The sequence below is a fragment of the Gossypium arboreum genome, chromosome 2 (assembly GCF_025698485.1).
Source record: "Gossypium arboreum isolate Shixiya-1 chromosome 2, ASM2569848v2, whole genome shotgun sequence".
Classification (NCBI taxonomy): Eukaryota; Viridiplantae; Streptophyta; class Magnoliopsida; order Malvales; family Malvaceae; genus Gossypium; species Gossypium arboreum.
This window is the reverse complement of record NC_069071.1, coordinates 107,133,313-107,148,910: the sequence shown is the minus strand read 5'-3', so window position 1 is coordinate 107,148,910 and position 15,598 is coordinate 107,133,313. Positions and strand designations below refer to the sequence as shown.

Below are 15,598 nucleotides of genomic sequence, written 5' to 3'. Positions count from 1 at the left end.
ATTTTTATTTTTATTGCATTTTATTTTTGTTTTTACTTTAATTTACTTTTTGTTTGCTTCTAGCAGGTTCCTTTAGTTTATGACTAGAAGAAACCCCTCAGGACCCCTCGTATTCGACAGTGAGATCGAAAGTACAGCTCGCAGGAACCGAAGAGAAGCAAACAAAGTCGAAAGAGTACACTAGAAGAGCAATAGGACGTTATTACTGAGGAGATGACAAAAAATCAAAATAATCAGTTACCTCCTGTGGTTGCTGTAAATCCTGTAAATCTGAATCCTACTCCTCGTACTATGTACGATTACGCTAAGCCCAATTTAACTGGGGTTGAATCTAGTATTGTTAGACCTGCTGTTGCTACAAATAATTTTGAACTAAAGCCTAACACTATTCAAATGATTCAACAGTTTGTTCAGTTTGATGGTTTGCAGGACGAAGACCCAAATACTCATTTGGCCAATATCCTAGAATTTTGTGACACTTTCAAGATAAATGGCGTTTCTGATGATGCCATTCGGCTACGGTTGTTTTCGTTCTCATTAAGAAATAAAGCTAAATAGTTGTTGAACTCTCTACCGCAAGGATCTATTACTACATGGGAACAAATGACCGAAAAATTCTTGTTGAAGTATTTTCCACCGGCCAAGACAACCAAGCTGAGGAATGATATCTCCTCCTTTGTACAAACGGATTTGGAAACCTTATATGATGCATGAGAGAGATATAAGGACTTATTGAGAAAGTGCCCTCACCTTGGGTTACCTCTATGGCTACAGGTTCAAACTTTTTACAACGGTTTGAACCCCTCAACTAGGCAATTGATAGATGCATCCGCAGGTGGGACTTTGAATAATAAAACACCTGAGGAAGCTTATGAGTTTATAGAGGAGATGTCACTGAATAATTATCAGTGGCAAATCATGAGAACAAAGCCAACAAAAGAAGCTGGTGTTTGTAATGTAGACACGGTCACCATGTTAGCAAACCAGGTAGAGCTTTTAAGTAAGAAAATTGATGGTTTGTATGGTTCTACGCAGGTACATCCAGTGATGCAGTGTGATACAAGTGGTAGAGGGATGAATAATCCAGAATGCTTAGCCTATGACCCTAGTACAACAAACGAACAAGTCAACTATATGGGTAACAATTCTAGACCTCAGAATAATCCCTATAGTAATACTTACAATGTAGGTTGAAGGAACCATCCCAACTTCTCTTGAGGTGGTCAAGGAAATCTGAAATCACAACGCCCTCTTGGCTTTCAATAACAACCTTACCAGTATGAGAAAAAGTCGAACCTTAAGAAGATGTTGATGAAGTTTATTTCGGTGTTAGAAACTCACTTCTAAAACACTGAAACAACACTTAAAATTCAGCAAGCATCGATTCAAGGGCTCGAGAATCAAATAGGGCAATTGGCTAAGATGATTTCGGAAAGACCACAAGGTAGCTTGCCAAGTAATACCTAAACTAACCCAAGAGAACAACTTCATGCAATTACTGTAAAAGATGAGGAAGGGTTAGTTGAACCAGAACCAGAACCGAAGCAAGAACTTGTGGTAAGTAAAGGTAAGGTTGAGGTGAGCCACAGCGAACAAAAACAGGTAAGTAACGAGTATAAACCTTGAGTTCCATATCCAAATGCAACAAAGAAAGACCAAAAAAATAAACAACTTTGTAAATTTATTAAACTCTTGAAAAAGTTACATATAAACTTACCGTTTATTGAAGATCTTTCAAAGATGCCCAATTCAGTGAAATTTTTAAAAGAGTTTTTAGCAAACAAATGGAAGTTAGATGATGCATCGCACGTGGAGCTAAATGCAGTCTGCTCAGCCATTCTGCAGAATAAACTACCTAAGAAATTGAAAGATCCAAGGAGTTTTACTATTCCTTGTTTAATTGGTAGTTTAAATGTTAATAATGCTTTGGCTGATTTAGGGGCGATTATTAATGTCATGCCCTATAAAATTTTTAAGCAACTAGATCTTGGAAAACTCAAACAGACTAGGATGAGTATCCAATTGGCAGATAGAACCATTAGATTTCCTAGGGCTATTGTTGAAGAATTATTAGTCAAAATTGATAAATTCATATCCCCAGTTGATTTTGTTGTTTTAGACATGGATGAGGATAGTGACATGCATTTAATTTTAGGAAGACCCTTTTTAGCAACTGCTAGAACCATCATTGATGTTGAAACAGGTTAATTGATACTTCGTGTAGGTGATGACATGATTAAACTCCAAGCTCGTGATTCTGTTAAGACATCTAGTAATCGAGATGATTATACGAGTTCTATTAGTATGAGTAACTTCGTCGCTCAAACTCATTTGCAAGAAACCCCTAGGAAGAGCGTGATGGAGTCACATTCTACTCCTTGCAACAAAAGCAGAACGAGTCACGAGGAACTAAGATTACAGATCGACGAACTAGATAAATGGCGAACACATGTTAAAGAGGAACCGAGAATACACGATGAACCAAAGCAACGTCATGACTAGCATAAAGATGGAATAAAGCAATTTAAGGTCAGGGACCAGGTATTGTTAGATGTGAAAGATCCTCGAATTGCCACTTCAGAGCTTAATACAAATAGAGCAACTCCTTTTACGGTACTTCGTGTTTTCCCATACGGTACAGTTGAGGTAAATCATTCTAAACTCGACACTTTTAAGGTAAATATTACTTGACTTAAACCATATGTTGATAATAGACTTAATAGTGAGAAAGAGGAGTCTCAACTCCATGAACCACCGTGACTATGCGAATACGAGGTAAGTCGAGCTTAGACTTTAAATAACCGCTTCTCGGGAGGCAACCCGAATACTAACACTGCTAATTTTCTCATTTTTATTTCAAATTATTTCTTTAAAATTAACTAAACATTAAAATACAGGTTTTTGACCCACACGGCTTGGAAACACGGGCATGTCCTAGTCCGTGTGTCTTAACATAGGCGTGATAATGAGTTACACGGCCGTACGATATGGCCATGTGCCCCATACTTACTGGACACACGGACGTGTCTTTGGCCGTATAAATCTTGAGACTTAGTTTTTATTTTTAAAAGAAACTGACAGAGAGTTACACGGCCAAGCGACACGGCTGTGTAACCCATACGGTAAGGACACATAGGCCTGTCCTCGGCCGTGTGAGCCCTGAAGCTTAAAATCCCTTAAAATAGACAGAGACACGGGCTAAAAGAGGCCACACAGGTGTGTCCTTGGCCGTGTGTAAACTGAAGCATAAATTTTTAGATTTAAAACAAGTCAGAGAGCTACACGGGCAAGGCACATGACTGTGTGTGCGATCACATGGGCATGTGGGAAACCACACAGGCATGAGAGAAACGAATAAGATCGCATACGGCCGTGCGACACCACCGTGTGAACCACACAGGTGTGTCCTAGGCAGTGTGAAGACTGGGTGGGTTAAAATTTTATCACACACGGGTTAACCAGAAAAGCCACACGGGCGTGTCACAGGGCCGTGTGGCCTAACACGGGCCTAACACGACTGTGTCACCCTTTTTAATCCCTAATCCCTAATTTTCTCACTTTGCCTTCTTCCCTTAGTTTTCCTTAACCCTAGCCGCCACTCCCTACCAATCTCCTACTTTTCAGCCACCAGCCCGCTCCAACTTTGACACCCTCATCTCTTCAACTATTCGCGCCGACCCCTAGCCCCTAAATAACCTTTTTTTCCCCCTCTCACTTTCTAACGAGCCGACTCGACCCTTCACAACCCTCAACCTCTTTTCATGTCTTCCTTTCCTTTGACTAGCCATCCACCTCTGACCCTCACCAACCAACCCCCTCGCACACACACGCCTTCGATCCTGTACAAACCGCCCCTCCCTCATACCTTCTTTTCCTTCCACGATTTCCGCGCCTCCGCACCTCCCTTCCTCCCGTCAGTTTTCATTTTTTTCTTTTTTCTTTTATTTATCTCTTATTACTCTTATTATTTCTTTATTATTGTTTTCTTTTACTTTGCTTTTATTTTCATTAGTTTTTAGTATTGATTTATTGTTTATTACTGCTCTATTGATTTGTTCACTCTTGTTATCTATTTGCGTCTACTGATGGAGTTTGGGATGGTTCTTGATTTTGTTATTAGATTGATTGGTGCTTGTTACTAGTTTATTTTATTTTTCATTAAGAAGAATAGAACATTTAGTTAGATTTAGTTGCGTTCATTTTTGCTAACTTTCACAATTCATTTCGTTATTGATTCCTATCAGATGTTATTAATCTTCTTTCACTTTCATTTGGTATTATCATTTCATTTTTTCATGATTAAAAGTACATCCCTTTAGTAATCTAATTGATTGAGCTTAACTAGATTTTGATTTTCTATTAGCTCATTTCCACTTGTTGGTTCGTTAATTTAATTTATTTGATCATTTCAGGTAAATCATGACGAACACTCGTGGAAAATCTAAGGTCACGTTCTTCGCTTCAAAAAAGCGGAAGTGCCCTTGTGGGACCTTCTCCTCGAGCGTATCTGCCGAGGCTCGCCATCATCAACTTTAATTTTTGACAGTCCCCTAGGAGGACTTATATTAACTTTATCGAGTACGGCCACTCGGGTTAGGACGCTGCATTGATTGGGCCACATTAAAACAGGTCCGTTTGGATGATGATGTGCGTGCGATTATTTCCACAGCCCCGTGGGATTGGTTATTCACCGTTATCGAGCCCACTTATACGAAGCTTACCTTAGATTTCGGTGCCATATTTTCGTTCCAGCAAGTCATGTCAGTCCACGACGAGCTAGGCACCATCACCATTTACCTTGGTGGTTTGGTGTGACATATGAGTGTTCTAGAGTTCAGTGCTGCTTTGGGACTCTACGCAGCGGAGTTCATGAGTGCCGAGGATTTTATTCAGCTTCATCAACATATTCATCACTCACCTTCGCATTGTTCGACTGATCTCACGGGCAGCCTAACATCCTATGGCGCTAGTCGCTCAAAGGCGACTTCTCTCCCACCTACCCTATAGTACCTTCACGCTCTTCTAGCTCATACATTGACAGGTCGGAGAGAGAGAAAAAGAGTGGTTAGTAATTATAATGCCTATTTTCTGTGGAGCATGGCTACCAGACATGTCTTTGATTTGGCGTACCTCATCGCGCTTGCCTTTTGCCATCAGACTGAACGCCACAAGAAGGACCTTATCTTCTAGGCCGTTACGTGACTCACCTCACTCGACACTTCTGTCTTCTCAACACACTAAAGCAGTCCTCGAAACTTACCCTAGTCGGTCAGATGTCCCCTCAGGGCACCTCAAGCATGATCCACATGAGGATGATCGAACGACGACGTGGAGTGGACCCCCTTCGGTACAAACATTCTAGTCTGACGTTTAGCATGACCTAGAGGACTTCACTGATGACGTTCCTCCCTATCACGAGGATCCACCACAGCCTCCACCATCAAGTCACTGACATGCTCCTTCTGCTGCTAACTTTTGAGGAGTATCCTCCGAGGAGTTTACTAGCTTCTGTCAATACTGTGCTCAGAGGTTCGACAGTATTGATGCCACTTTGCAGCAAATTTGTTAGCACCTCCATATTGATCCTCCAACGCCATCGACTCGCGACATTAATCAGTCTGATGATGAGGACCATTGAGTCCATTTGTCTTTAGATTTATTTTTATTTTTCTTTTTATGTTTATTTTGTCTTTATATTTTGAACTCTATTTTAATTATTATTGTTGTTTCTAATGGAGTAACCCCTTTAATCCTCTTCAACCTTGTGTTTATTTTCTTATCAGTTGCTCAGAATTTTGCACTACACCTACACTTATCTATAATTTCGCTTTTCACTATTTTGGGCATTTCATCCAATAATCAGGGCAGTTTCAATTCTCTCCCTCTCTTATGATACTTCTGTTTCTATTGTGATTATCTATTTTTGTACATTGAGGACAATATACATCTTAAGTGTGGGGAGGTTATTTATATGATTATTTGAAAATCCCTAAATTATGCCTTGTGTTTAAGTAGTTTTCTCATATTACTATTAGAATGAATTCTTATTGATTTGTGATTATCATTAATGTGTTTTAGATTAAATTCATAGGTATTTGTGCATTGATGGTCTAAACTTTAAGACACAAGAGAATCAAGCATGATAAGTCTATTTTCAGAATTAAAATTTTTTAGGTTGTTTCCCTAAATTGTGGTATTACCTTGAAGTTTAAAATTTGCAAGATTGACATCAAAGGCCATAATTTTTGTGAGATTTTAAGCCTTTAGAGCATACATTTTTCTTGCTCACTTTATTATTGGTTATGAGTGTATCAATATTGATTTGTTATTCTCTAACTTGCTTCGATTATACATGTCGAGACCACACCTTTGATTTGATATACTGAGATGATAAAAGCACTTAGGTTTTAATCCATTTATCCCATTAAAATCCTACATTCATAATTAACCCTTAGTGAACCCCTTTGAGCCTAATAAACTGTTTCTTGATTTACCTATTAATATTAACCCATAACTTATTTTTGATTCATTGAGAATTGTTTCCCTTTTTATTAACCCTCTTTTTGTCAAGATTTGATTTGGTTGGTTGCTTAACTATGTTCTTTTGTTTCAGTTGTTAAGTTTTCTCTTATTATCTATTGTTCTAAAAAAAAAAGTGAAAAAAAAAAATAATACATTTATGTTGATTATTACTAGTTCTAGGTTTTTGAGCTTAAGTAGTTAATTTCATATTTTGAGAAGAAGCTTGTGTTATTCTTTAATAATTTCAATTGATGTAATTATTCAGTATTAGTTTATTTTTCTAGTTAGGTAATTTATCAATTCGATCTTGATTCTAACCTTCTTTTTCAGCCTTTATCCACACCTTTAACCCAAGCCCCGTTAAAACCCTTTAAAGACCTTTTGATTTGTGTATCATATCATTTTATAGTGGTGGAGATTTGATTTTCATGCAAGCCTATGGTAATGACTTTTCATAATTGACTTTTGAGTTCTTAATTTTTAAACCTTAAACACTTTGAGTGATTTGAGCGAATCTTTAGCGAGGATGTAAAATCTTATTGATTTTGAATTTAAGGTAATTAATTAGATAAAGGGAGACACCTATGTTTTCATGTCTTAAAAAAATGTGTGACTTGGATTGTTTGAATCTTCAAGGCTCTTTTAGTTGAATTATCAATGTGTAATTATTTGTGAATTATGATAAAACATTATTGATGAGAATTATAAATTGAGAAAGTTTAATTTTAATTGTAAGTTGAGGATTTTGCTTGAGGACAAGCAAACGTTTAAGTGTGGGGATATTTGATAAACCATAAATATAAGATGTTTTAATCCCATGCTTGGCATGTTTTTGGATGATATATTACATAAATTAGTGAATTTGATGCTCTTAATCCTTTAATTTCATGTTTATGTACTTAGGTAAGTATAAGGGAACAAAAGGAGCGAAAAACGAGCTAAAACAGGACAAAACAGGTTGTCTTAAGGATCCACACGGCCAAGCCAATCCCACACAAGCTGAGCACACACCCCTGTGAACCACACGGGCTGGCCATACGCCTATGTGCCAGCCCGTGTCGATACCGCTCCCTGTTTCTATAACACACAAAAAGTCAATTTTTGGGGTTTCTGAGCATTCTAAAGTTTATAAATACACACTAGAAGAGGACCTAAAAGGGCACACAGAGTAGAACATAAAAAAGACTCGAAGAAAGCCAATGGATTCAACCCAGAAGCAGGATCTCCTTCAAGACTGAATATCTCTATTCAATTTCTCTTGAAGTTTTTGGGTTTCTTTATGTTTTGTTGTTTTCCTATTTTTGAGATGTTTCCTCCAAAAGTACGAACTAAATTCCCTAAATACCTAGGGAAGATGAAACCTAAGACGGATCTTATTATTTGATTTGTTCTGAATTACACGATAAATATTTGTTCTTAATCTTAATTATGTGTTATTATTTCATTTTTTAATGTTTTCAAGATATTAATTCATGATTGATGTGCTTATTCAGTGGAACAAAAGTCCCTGTTTAAGAGTAGATCCCACATAATTGAGTGGAGTTACATGCAACCCTAGAAATAGGGCGATATAAATCTACCGGATTAGAGTCAAATCTAATAGGGAAATCCATAGATCGAGTTAACGCAACGATAGAGGTTTTAATTAGAAAGAGATTTCAATTAATCAATCTAGAGTCAGTTATTTTTACTCTCGAAAGTGATATTAATATAATTTAGGGATTTCTACAGATCAAGTCAAATGAATACATCATTTAATTCAGATTTAGAATAATAAGTGAAGTCTAGGTGGATTCTTTCCTGGGTATTGTCTTTCTCATAAGTTTTCTTCGATTATTTTCTCAATTCGCTCTCTATCGCTTAGTAATTAGTTTAGTTAAAATTAGATTTTAAAACAATTCCTTCAATTTATAGGCTAGATAATAAAAAGATAGTAATTACTAGTACTTTTAGTCCTCATGGATACGATATTCCCGACTCACCGTAGCTATACTACCATTAGATAGGTGCGCTTGCCTTTATCGTATTTTAGTTAGTTCATGACGTCATCATTGTAAATCTATTTGGTGTTGTTCATGTTATTTAGGTAAAGAAATATGCATAAATTTTGGTTATTTGGTGAACTTAGTTTATAAATGTGAACATGATATTATGACGATAAATTTGATAGTTGAATAAGTAAGGAATGTTTGTTTTGTATGCCTGTCTTGTGTTTTGGTGATGAAATTGTCAGTTTGCTTTAGGTAACTTTGTGAACTTTGGATGTTGTTATGTTAGTAATGTGGGAAACGGTGTTATGTGTTTAATTAGGTATTGGTATGGTTAACTAATGGTTAATGTTTGAACTATCTATGTTTAAACGTTTGAATTGTGGTACCAATAAGGGTATATTGGTTAGGCACTTAGGTTGAATGTTTTTGGTATGTTTAAATGTGGGTTGAATATGTAAAAAAGGATGGAAATGGTTTGGTTTGAGACCTAAGAAATGGTTGTTGAAATGACTTGTTTTTGAAGTTATTTTATGTGCACATGGCCTAGGATATGATCTACTACACAGTCGTATGCCACACACAGTCACTTCACACAACTGTGTGTCTTATTGATTTTTGGTACAGGTTTATCCACACGATCTCAGAGAGTTACACGGCCTAGCGACATGGCCGTGTGACCCTAAGTTACACAGTTTGGCCACATGACAATATTTTTAAGCCACACGGTCTGGCACTATCACACGGCCATGTGACCCTTGTTTTCAGTTTTCGTCATATTTTTCTGTTTTGTCTCAAATTAGGCCACATTCGTTTCTAAACTGATTTTAGGGTTCCAAATGTTCGATTTAACTTTCTTTTTTTAATGTATGCTATGAATGTTGATTGTTTATTAATTTATGATTAAATTAATTTTTGAATTGTATTACTATATTATCGGTCTTGTTAACTTTTGTAATACCTTGTATCTTTAATCCGGCAACGGGGACAGGTTAGGGGTGTTACATGAGGACATAGAATGACCAAACTGTAAAACTTTCAAAATTCAATGTGGACGTTGTGACGTCATCTCTTCCACTTTGTGACGTCGCCAAACAGTTTGACACGTCACAACGTTAGACCACTTGACGTCGCGATGCCAGTTACTGTATTGGCGAGTGGAGGCATGATCTATTAACTGTTTTATAGGGTTACTCAACGAATCAGCTATTTGAGAAAGGAAGAATCTAAACCCTAGGCTTGACAACCTTAGGAAGCCATCAATGTAGGAATTAACCCAAAATTGGTATGGTTTATCTGTGAACACCTTCACCCCAAGCCTATCGATACTTTTTGAAAAGATATCGATACTTTTGTAATTGATTGAAAACCTAATGTCAATTTGGTATCGATTTTAGAATAGGTATCGATATTTTGAAAATTATCGATACTTGGCCAAAAGTGTCGATACTTTTTTGCCTGGGGTGATATTGACTTGTTTAAAAATAGTTTTAACATTATTGAAAATGTTTAACTCAATTGAAACCATTTTAACTTGATTTTATCATTTTTCCAATTTTGTTGAACTTTAACTTTTATTCAAAAACACTTCAATTTGTTATATCAAAACTTATAATCAAATAAAGCTTGGTTTAACATAAATAATTTTTTTTGAATAGATAAAGTCTAATGAAAATTGAATTATACTTTCATTATAATTTAAACTATTTAAATTTATAAATAAACAATACCTTATTATTTTAAAATATTTCTTACTTAAAATAAGAAAATATTTTACTATTACATTAAAACTAATAAAATTTTGAATAGATAAAAGTAGGATAAAATTATTGAATTGCATTTTATACACATCATGAATTACATTTTTATTATAGTGTAAGCTATTGAAATCGAACACTTATTATAAAATATTATAATTTACCTTATATTATATGAAATAAAAAGGAATCATTAGTAGTAAATTTGATCTAATTTTTTAAATGATTATAAAATGTGCTATACTGTTTTTCTTTTACACTGTTAACAATTCAGTATTCGAAATGTAACAAATTAATAATGATGATAATTATATCATAATTTTTAAAATTGAATGATTATAACATAATTTAAATTTTAGCTGAATTTAAAAACTCTTCATAAGCAATTCAGCACGTGTCGGTTCATGCAAACGTCATTATATGCTTGCTTTGTAACGGAAAAAGCGTATGGTAGCAAGTCAATAAGAGTAATTTCCGTGTAAGGCCTAGATGGCTCAAAACCACTTAATCCCCATGTATATATGGAAAATTCTCTCTTAAAAAAATGGTGTCTTATCCTGGAAACTGCTTGGAAACTTGATTAGTTGTATGTAACTAAACTACATATAAAGAAAAGTCAAACTCATGAATACCTATCTTATAGTTTTGTTTGTACGTTATCTTTGCAGACATTCAGGACTTCAGACTGGTAAGGTAAGTCTAATGTCTGTCAAGTTGTCTATCCTTTTTATTTTCCTTATTTTGGATAATTATTTGGATTTATGGATCCATAGGAATTGATATACATCTACTAAATACTCTCTGTAATGGTGAATTATGTTAAAAAGTTTGTATGCTCTTCATTTTTATTAGTAGCTGAAAGACTGGGTTAGTCTCAGACTCTAGTTAAAGAAGCAACTTGGTTTTGCTAGTTTTATTGGGACATATATAAGCTATGTTCTGTGTTTTATACACGCATGCATACATATGATACACATGGATCCATGTTCATGCAACAAAGATTTTTGGTTTACTGGAGCAAAGTTCACCCAGATAGGTGCAATGGGTTCAAAAATTTGGAATGGAATATGTGTATGGGTTCGTTTTCTTGTAGATCAAATGTTTGGTGAAAGTTCATATTTTCCCTATTGTATTGCCTGATCCCCGACTGAACTGTGTTTGTAAACTATGTGCAGTTTTTGGTTAATTTATCGGTTTGGGTATCCAAATCAATTCATTAAGTTTGGAGTAGGAGTCCTGTTTGGTGAAGAATAGTGATATTCAAGGCAAATGGCACTCAAGATTTCAGCTCAGGAAGCTGCTGAGATTGCTATAGGGTCTATTGGGAGTGGATATAATCTAGCTCTTGATTTAAGGTTGAAATACTGTCAAGAAGAAGAAAAGGATTCACCCTTGATTGAGTTTGAACAAGTTGGGTGTTATGATGTAGCTTTGCCCGGTGGAATCTCTATCCCAAATGTATCCAAGTTGATCAAATGTTATCAAGGCAAGGGTACAAGGAACATGTGTGATGTTATCTCTTTTCAGCAGGTAAATTTTATTACTTCCAACAGTTATGGTTAGAACATTTGTCTTTTTCATGGCAAAAATATCATAGAACATTTTGTTGATTTTCACTTTCTAGGCAGATGTCAGAACGGTTCAACCATGAGCTGTCTCTGAGTGGCAAAATTCCTTCTGGTTTATTCAATGCCATGTTCGACTTCTCCGGCTGTTCGCACAAGGATGCAGTCAGCACCAAGACCTTAGCTTTTGATGGGATATTCATCACACTTTATACAGTTTTATTGGACAAATCACAAATGGTACTCTGTGATCATGTTAAGAAAGCTGTTCCATCATCATGGGAACCTGTTGCCTTGGCAAGGTGAAGTAATTGGATTAGAAACATGTTTACAATCTAATGTATGGCACTGGAGATCTAAGCATGCAAGACTGTGATCACTTGTTTTTTGCCATTCCAGATTCATCAAGACATTTGGAACCCATATTATTGTTGGTGTGAAAATGGGCGGAAAGGATGTAATATATGTGAAACAGCAGCACTCATCAACTGTTCAACCAACTGATGTATACACAAAACTGAAGAAGTTAGCAGATGATAAGTTTTTAAAGAACAATGAACAAAGTAGAATCAATTCAGAACAAGTGAAGCTAAATAATCAGGTTTCTTATCTGATCCCTTTGGATCAAGTAAGTTCAAAGAGCATCTTCTTCTTATTCACCTTCTTTGATGATATTACTTGTTAATTCTAGATGCAGGATATCTCTATAATTTACAAAAGGAGGGGTGGAAGAGAGGAAATGAACTTACCCCATGCTGAGTGGCTACAAACTGTTGATGTTCATCCTGAAGTGGTCTCAATGTCATTCATTCCTATTACTTCCTTGTTAAGTGGAGTTCCAATGAGCGGATTCTTGAATCATGCCATTGATCTCTACTTACGTTGTAAGCATAATGGACTTTCTCTTTTTGGCCATTGTTACAATTGTTATCAATATTAATTATATCAGACTATTTCATATATAGATAACTGTTGAAATTTTATGACAGATAAACCCTCACTTGAAGAACTACATTTGTTTTTGGAATTTCAGCTGCCAAGGCAGTGGGCACCAGTTTTCAAAGAGTTTCCCCGTGGTTTACAACACAAGCGACAGAGCAATTCGTTTTTACAGTTCAAGTTCTTGGGTCCCAAGCTTTATGTTAACACCATTCCAGTAAACTTCTTTTTTCATCCTCTTCAAATCTTCTGCTGTTTCTTGTTTCTTTTGCTGCAAAAGTTCTTTTGTGGGGTTACCAATTCTATGACAGGTTGATGTAGGTATGAGACCAGTTACAGGTCTTCGGCTCTATCTCGAAGGCAAAAGAAGCAATCGGTTGGCCATTTACATGCAGCACCTTTCTTCTCTACCTACATACTTTCAACTTGTTGATGAACCCAACGATACATTGCCTGATGAAGAGTCCTATGATAAAAGATACATGGAAAAAGTTCGATGGAAGAATTTCTCTAGAGTTTGTACAGCTCCTGTAGAGTGTTACAATAATAATTCCATAGTAACTGGAGCTCAGATACAGGTAGAGAAACATGGATTGAAAAGCATTCTCTTTTTACGACTTCATTTCTCTACCGTTTTGGGAGCGGTAATCGTAAGGCGTACGGAATGGGATGGATCATTTGGAATTGCACCTCAGTCCGGAGTCCTATCTGATCTTTTGAGTAAGCCTTTAACACCACCTCCACCACAAAGAAAGCCAGATACAAGCTCTGCAGTTTACCCTGGTGGCCCTCCAATGCCAAATTATACCCCAAAACTATTGAAATATGTTGATACAGCAGAGATGAAAAGAGGGCCACAAGATCCTCCTGGGTACTGGGTTGTGTCTGGGGCAAGACTGGTTGTTGAGGAAGGCAAGATTGCTCTACGTGTAAAGTACTCCCTATTAATTGACATACCTGATGAAATACCTGAGGAGCATTAGCATACGTATATTTGGTTTTTGGTTTTTGCTGCTGCAAGCTCAAAGCCAAAATATTTGTAGTTTAATCCTCCATTGTTCTGGAGCTTAATACAAAATTTCTAACTTGGTTCTACAGAGACAGCAAAGTAGATTAGCTGTGTGATGTTGAAGGGAGAGTTTCACCTAGTTTAATTGATTGTTGTTAATTGGATTTTGAAAACCTTTTGTAGTTTAAATTTCATCATTCTCATTCTGTTGATTGTGTGCATAAATAAAACACCAGAGAAATTTACCCATTTTCATCAGATGAAAATGCTGTTGACTTTTTTATTTCCTTTTCATGATTTTATACCCATATTTATATTCATACATGTCACAAATAAATTTTGATAAGATATGATAGGTAAGACCTATTCGTGAGTATCAAGATTTTACTATTTTTTTTTTTATATTTTTTTACTATTCTCGTGATATCATATTACATTACATTGATGGCCACATTTATAGGATTCGTTTCTAGATTTTTGGTTTTCTTTTCTTTCAACGCTTTCAATTAAAGTATAATTTAGCTTTAACTTTTATATAATTTGTCACTTTAATTCTATTTTATAAAATTTTAAAGATATTGTCGTGACAATTCATATGTTAGTTTAGTATATTTCATGAAAATTAAAATAATTGCTAAAACTTATTAAAATATTCAACAAATTCTAAAAAGTTCATAATTTTTTATAAATTATCCATGTAAGAAATAAATGACATATAGACTATCATGTGGGCTATCATGTTAGTACTGGTAAAATTTTAATAATTCAATCAACTTTTATGTCTATAAAAAAATAATTTCCATAAAATTTAAAAGTTGAGGATCACGGTTATCCAAAAAAAAAAAAAGAAATTAAAGCTAAAGTAACAAAATGGATAAACATAGGGTCTAAATCTGTCGTTGTTCCTTCAATTAAACCATAAATGTTTATAATTTTACTCAAAATAGGTTTTTTTTTTTTTTGGTGTGACAAAGAAGAATGTAAAATATAACAAACTACATCAAATAGCCCAATTCCCCATGCAGGGAAACTTCAAAAACTTGCAATCCTTGACTAACCACATGGGCCAACTTGACCAGCCTATCAGCTTCTTAATTCTCTTCTTTAGGAATATGGAAAATACTCCACTGATGAGTCCGAGATAACAAACAGAAGAATCCTCCTAATCAAAGTCGACTTAGATCCTTCTAAGGGTCCCTTCTGTATGGCCTTAGTCACTTCAAGACTATCAATCTAGATCAACACCTTATCATATCCTCGATTGATTAAAATACCTAATCCATCCAAGATACCCTACAATTTAGCCTCAAACACTGAGCAACTCCCTAGGAATCTGTTAAAAACTAAATATCCACTTTCCATTTCGGTTTCGTACAATTCCCCCTATTGTGGAAAACCATTCTCAAGCCTGGCTGAACCATTAGTATTCAAGTAGACCTAGCTCCCAGACAAGTTTGAACATGAAAATGGAATCCAAAACAAACTCGTTGGACCCCTACCGGTAATCATAAATTGTTTGGCCCAACTATATAAGACCTTGATTGTATCATTACTACTCCAATACGCACCTTTAAAGATAAAAAGATTGTGATTCTTCCAAATTCGCTAGATGAGAATCCCAAAAAGACATTGTCAATCAACCTCCCCAAAGCCGATGTCATATTAGTTCTACAAGTTAGAGATGATCCATTCCTGTAAATAACCAGAAAAAAAAACTAACAAAACAATTAGTAAGGATTAAAAGAATCCAAATATCTCTCACTGTAGGACAACCCTTAATAGCATGCAACGCATCTTCAGTAATGTGCCCACAAACCC

The 15,598-nt window shown here is 35.6% G+C and overlaps 1 protein-coding gene and 1 non-coding gene across 3 annotated transcripts; one reads left to right on the top strand and one right to left on the bottom strand.

The window, feature by feature from the left end:
* Positions 1 to 651: 651 nt before the first annotated feature.
* LOC128289929 (small nucleolar RNA R71) lies at positions 652 to 758 on the bottom strand. The gene has a single exon (XR_008279570.1). It is a non-coding gene; the product is annotated as a small nucleolar RNA R71 (small nucleolar RNA).
* Positions 759 to 10,764: 10,006 nt separating this feature from the next.
* LOC108455876 (MACPF domain-containing protein At4g24290-like) lies at positions 10,765 to 14,046 on the top strand. 2 transcript variants are annotated; one of them, XM_017754445.2, is made up of 7 exons: positions 10,765 to 10,960; positions 11,443 to 11,797; positions 11,896 to 12,134; positions 12,232 to 12,433; positions 12,524 to 12,716; positions 12,822 to 12,988; positions 13,083 to 14,046. In XM_017754445.2, the coding sequence occupies exons 2-7, from the start codon at positions 11,537 to 11,539 to the stop codon at positions 13,752 to 13,754; spliced, it is 1,734 nt and encodes a 577-aa protein (XP_017609934.1). In that variant the 5' UTR covers positions 10,765 to 10,960; positions 11,443 to 11,536; the 3' UTR covers positions 13,755 to 14,046. The 2 variants fall into 2 exon arrangements, with proteins under 2 accessions (XP_017609934.1, XP_017609935.1); XM_017754446.2 differs by lacking the exon at positions 10,765 to 10,960 and having other exon boundaries at positions 11,631 to 11,797; positions 11,892 to 12,134.
* The last annotated feature ends 1,552 nt before the right edge of the window (positions 14,047 to 15,598 follow it).

Excerpts from the sequence above, each read along its gene's own strand:
- LOC108455876 (XM_017754445.2), top strand. The coding sequence starts at position 11,537 with ATGGCACTCAAGATTTCAGCTCAGGAAGCTGCTGAGATTGCTATAGGG. Across the intron at positions 11,798-11,895 it reads ATGTTATCTCTTTTCAGCAG|ATGTCAGAACGGTTCAACCA; the intron begins GTAAATTTTATT and ends CTTTCTAGGCAG. Across the intron at positions 12,989-13,082 it reads TTTATGTTAACACCATTCCA|GTTGATGTAGGTATGAGACC; the intron begins GTAAACTTCTTT and ends ATTCTATGACAG.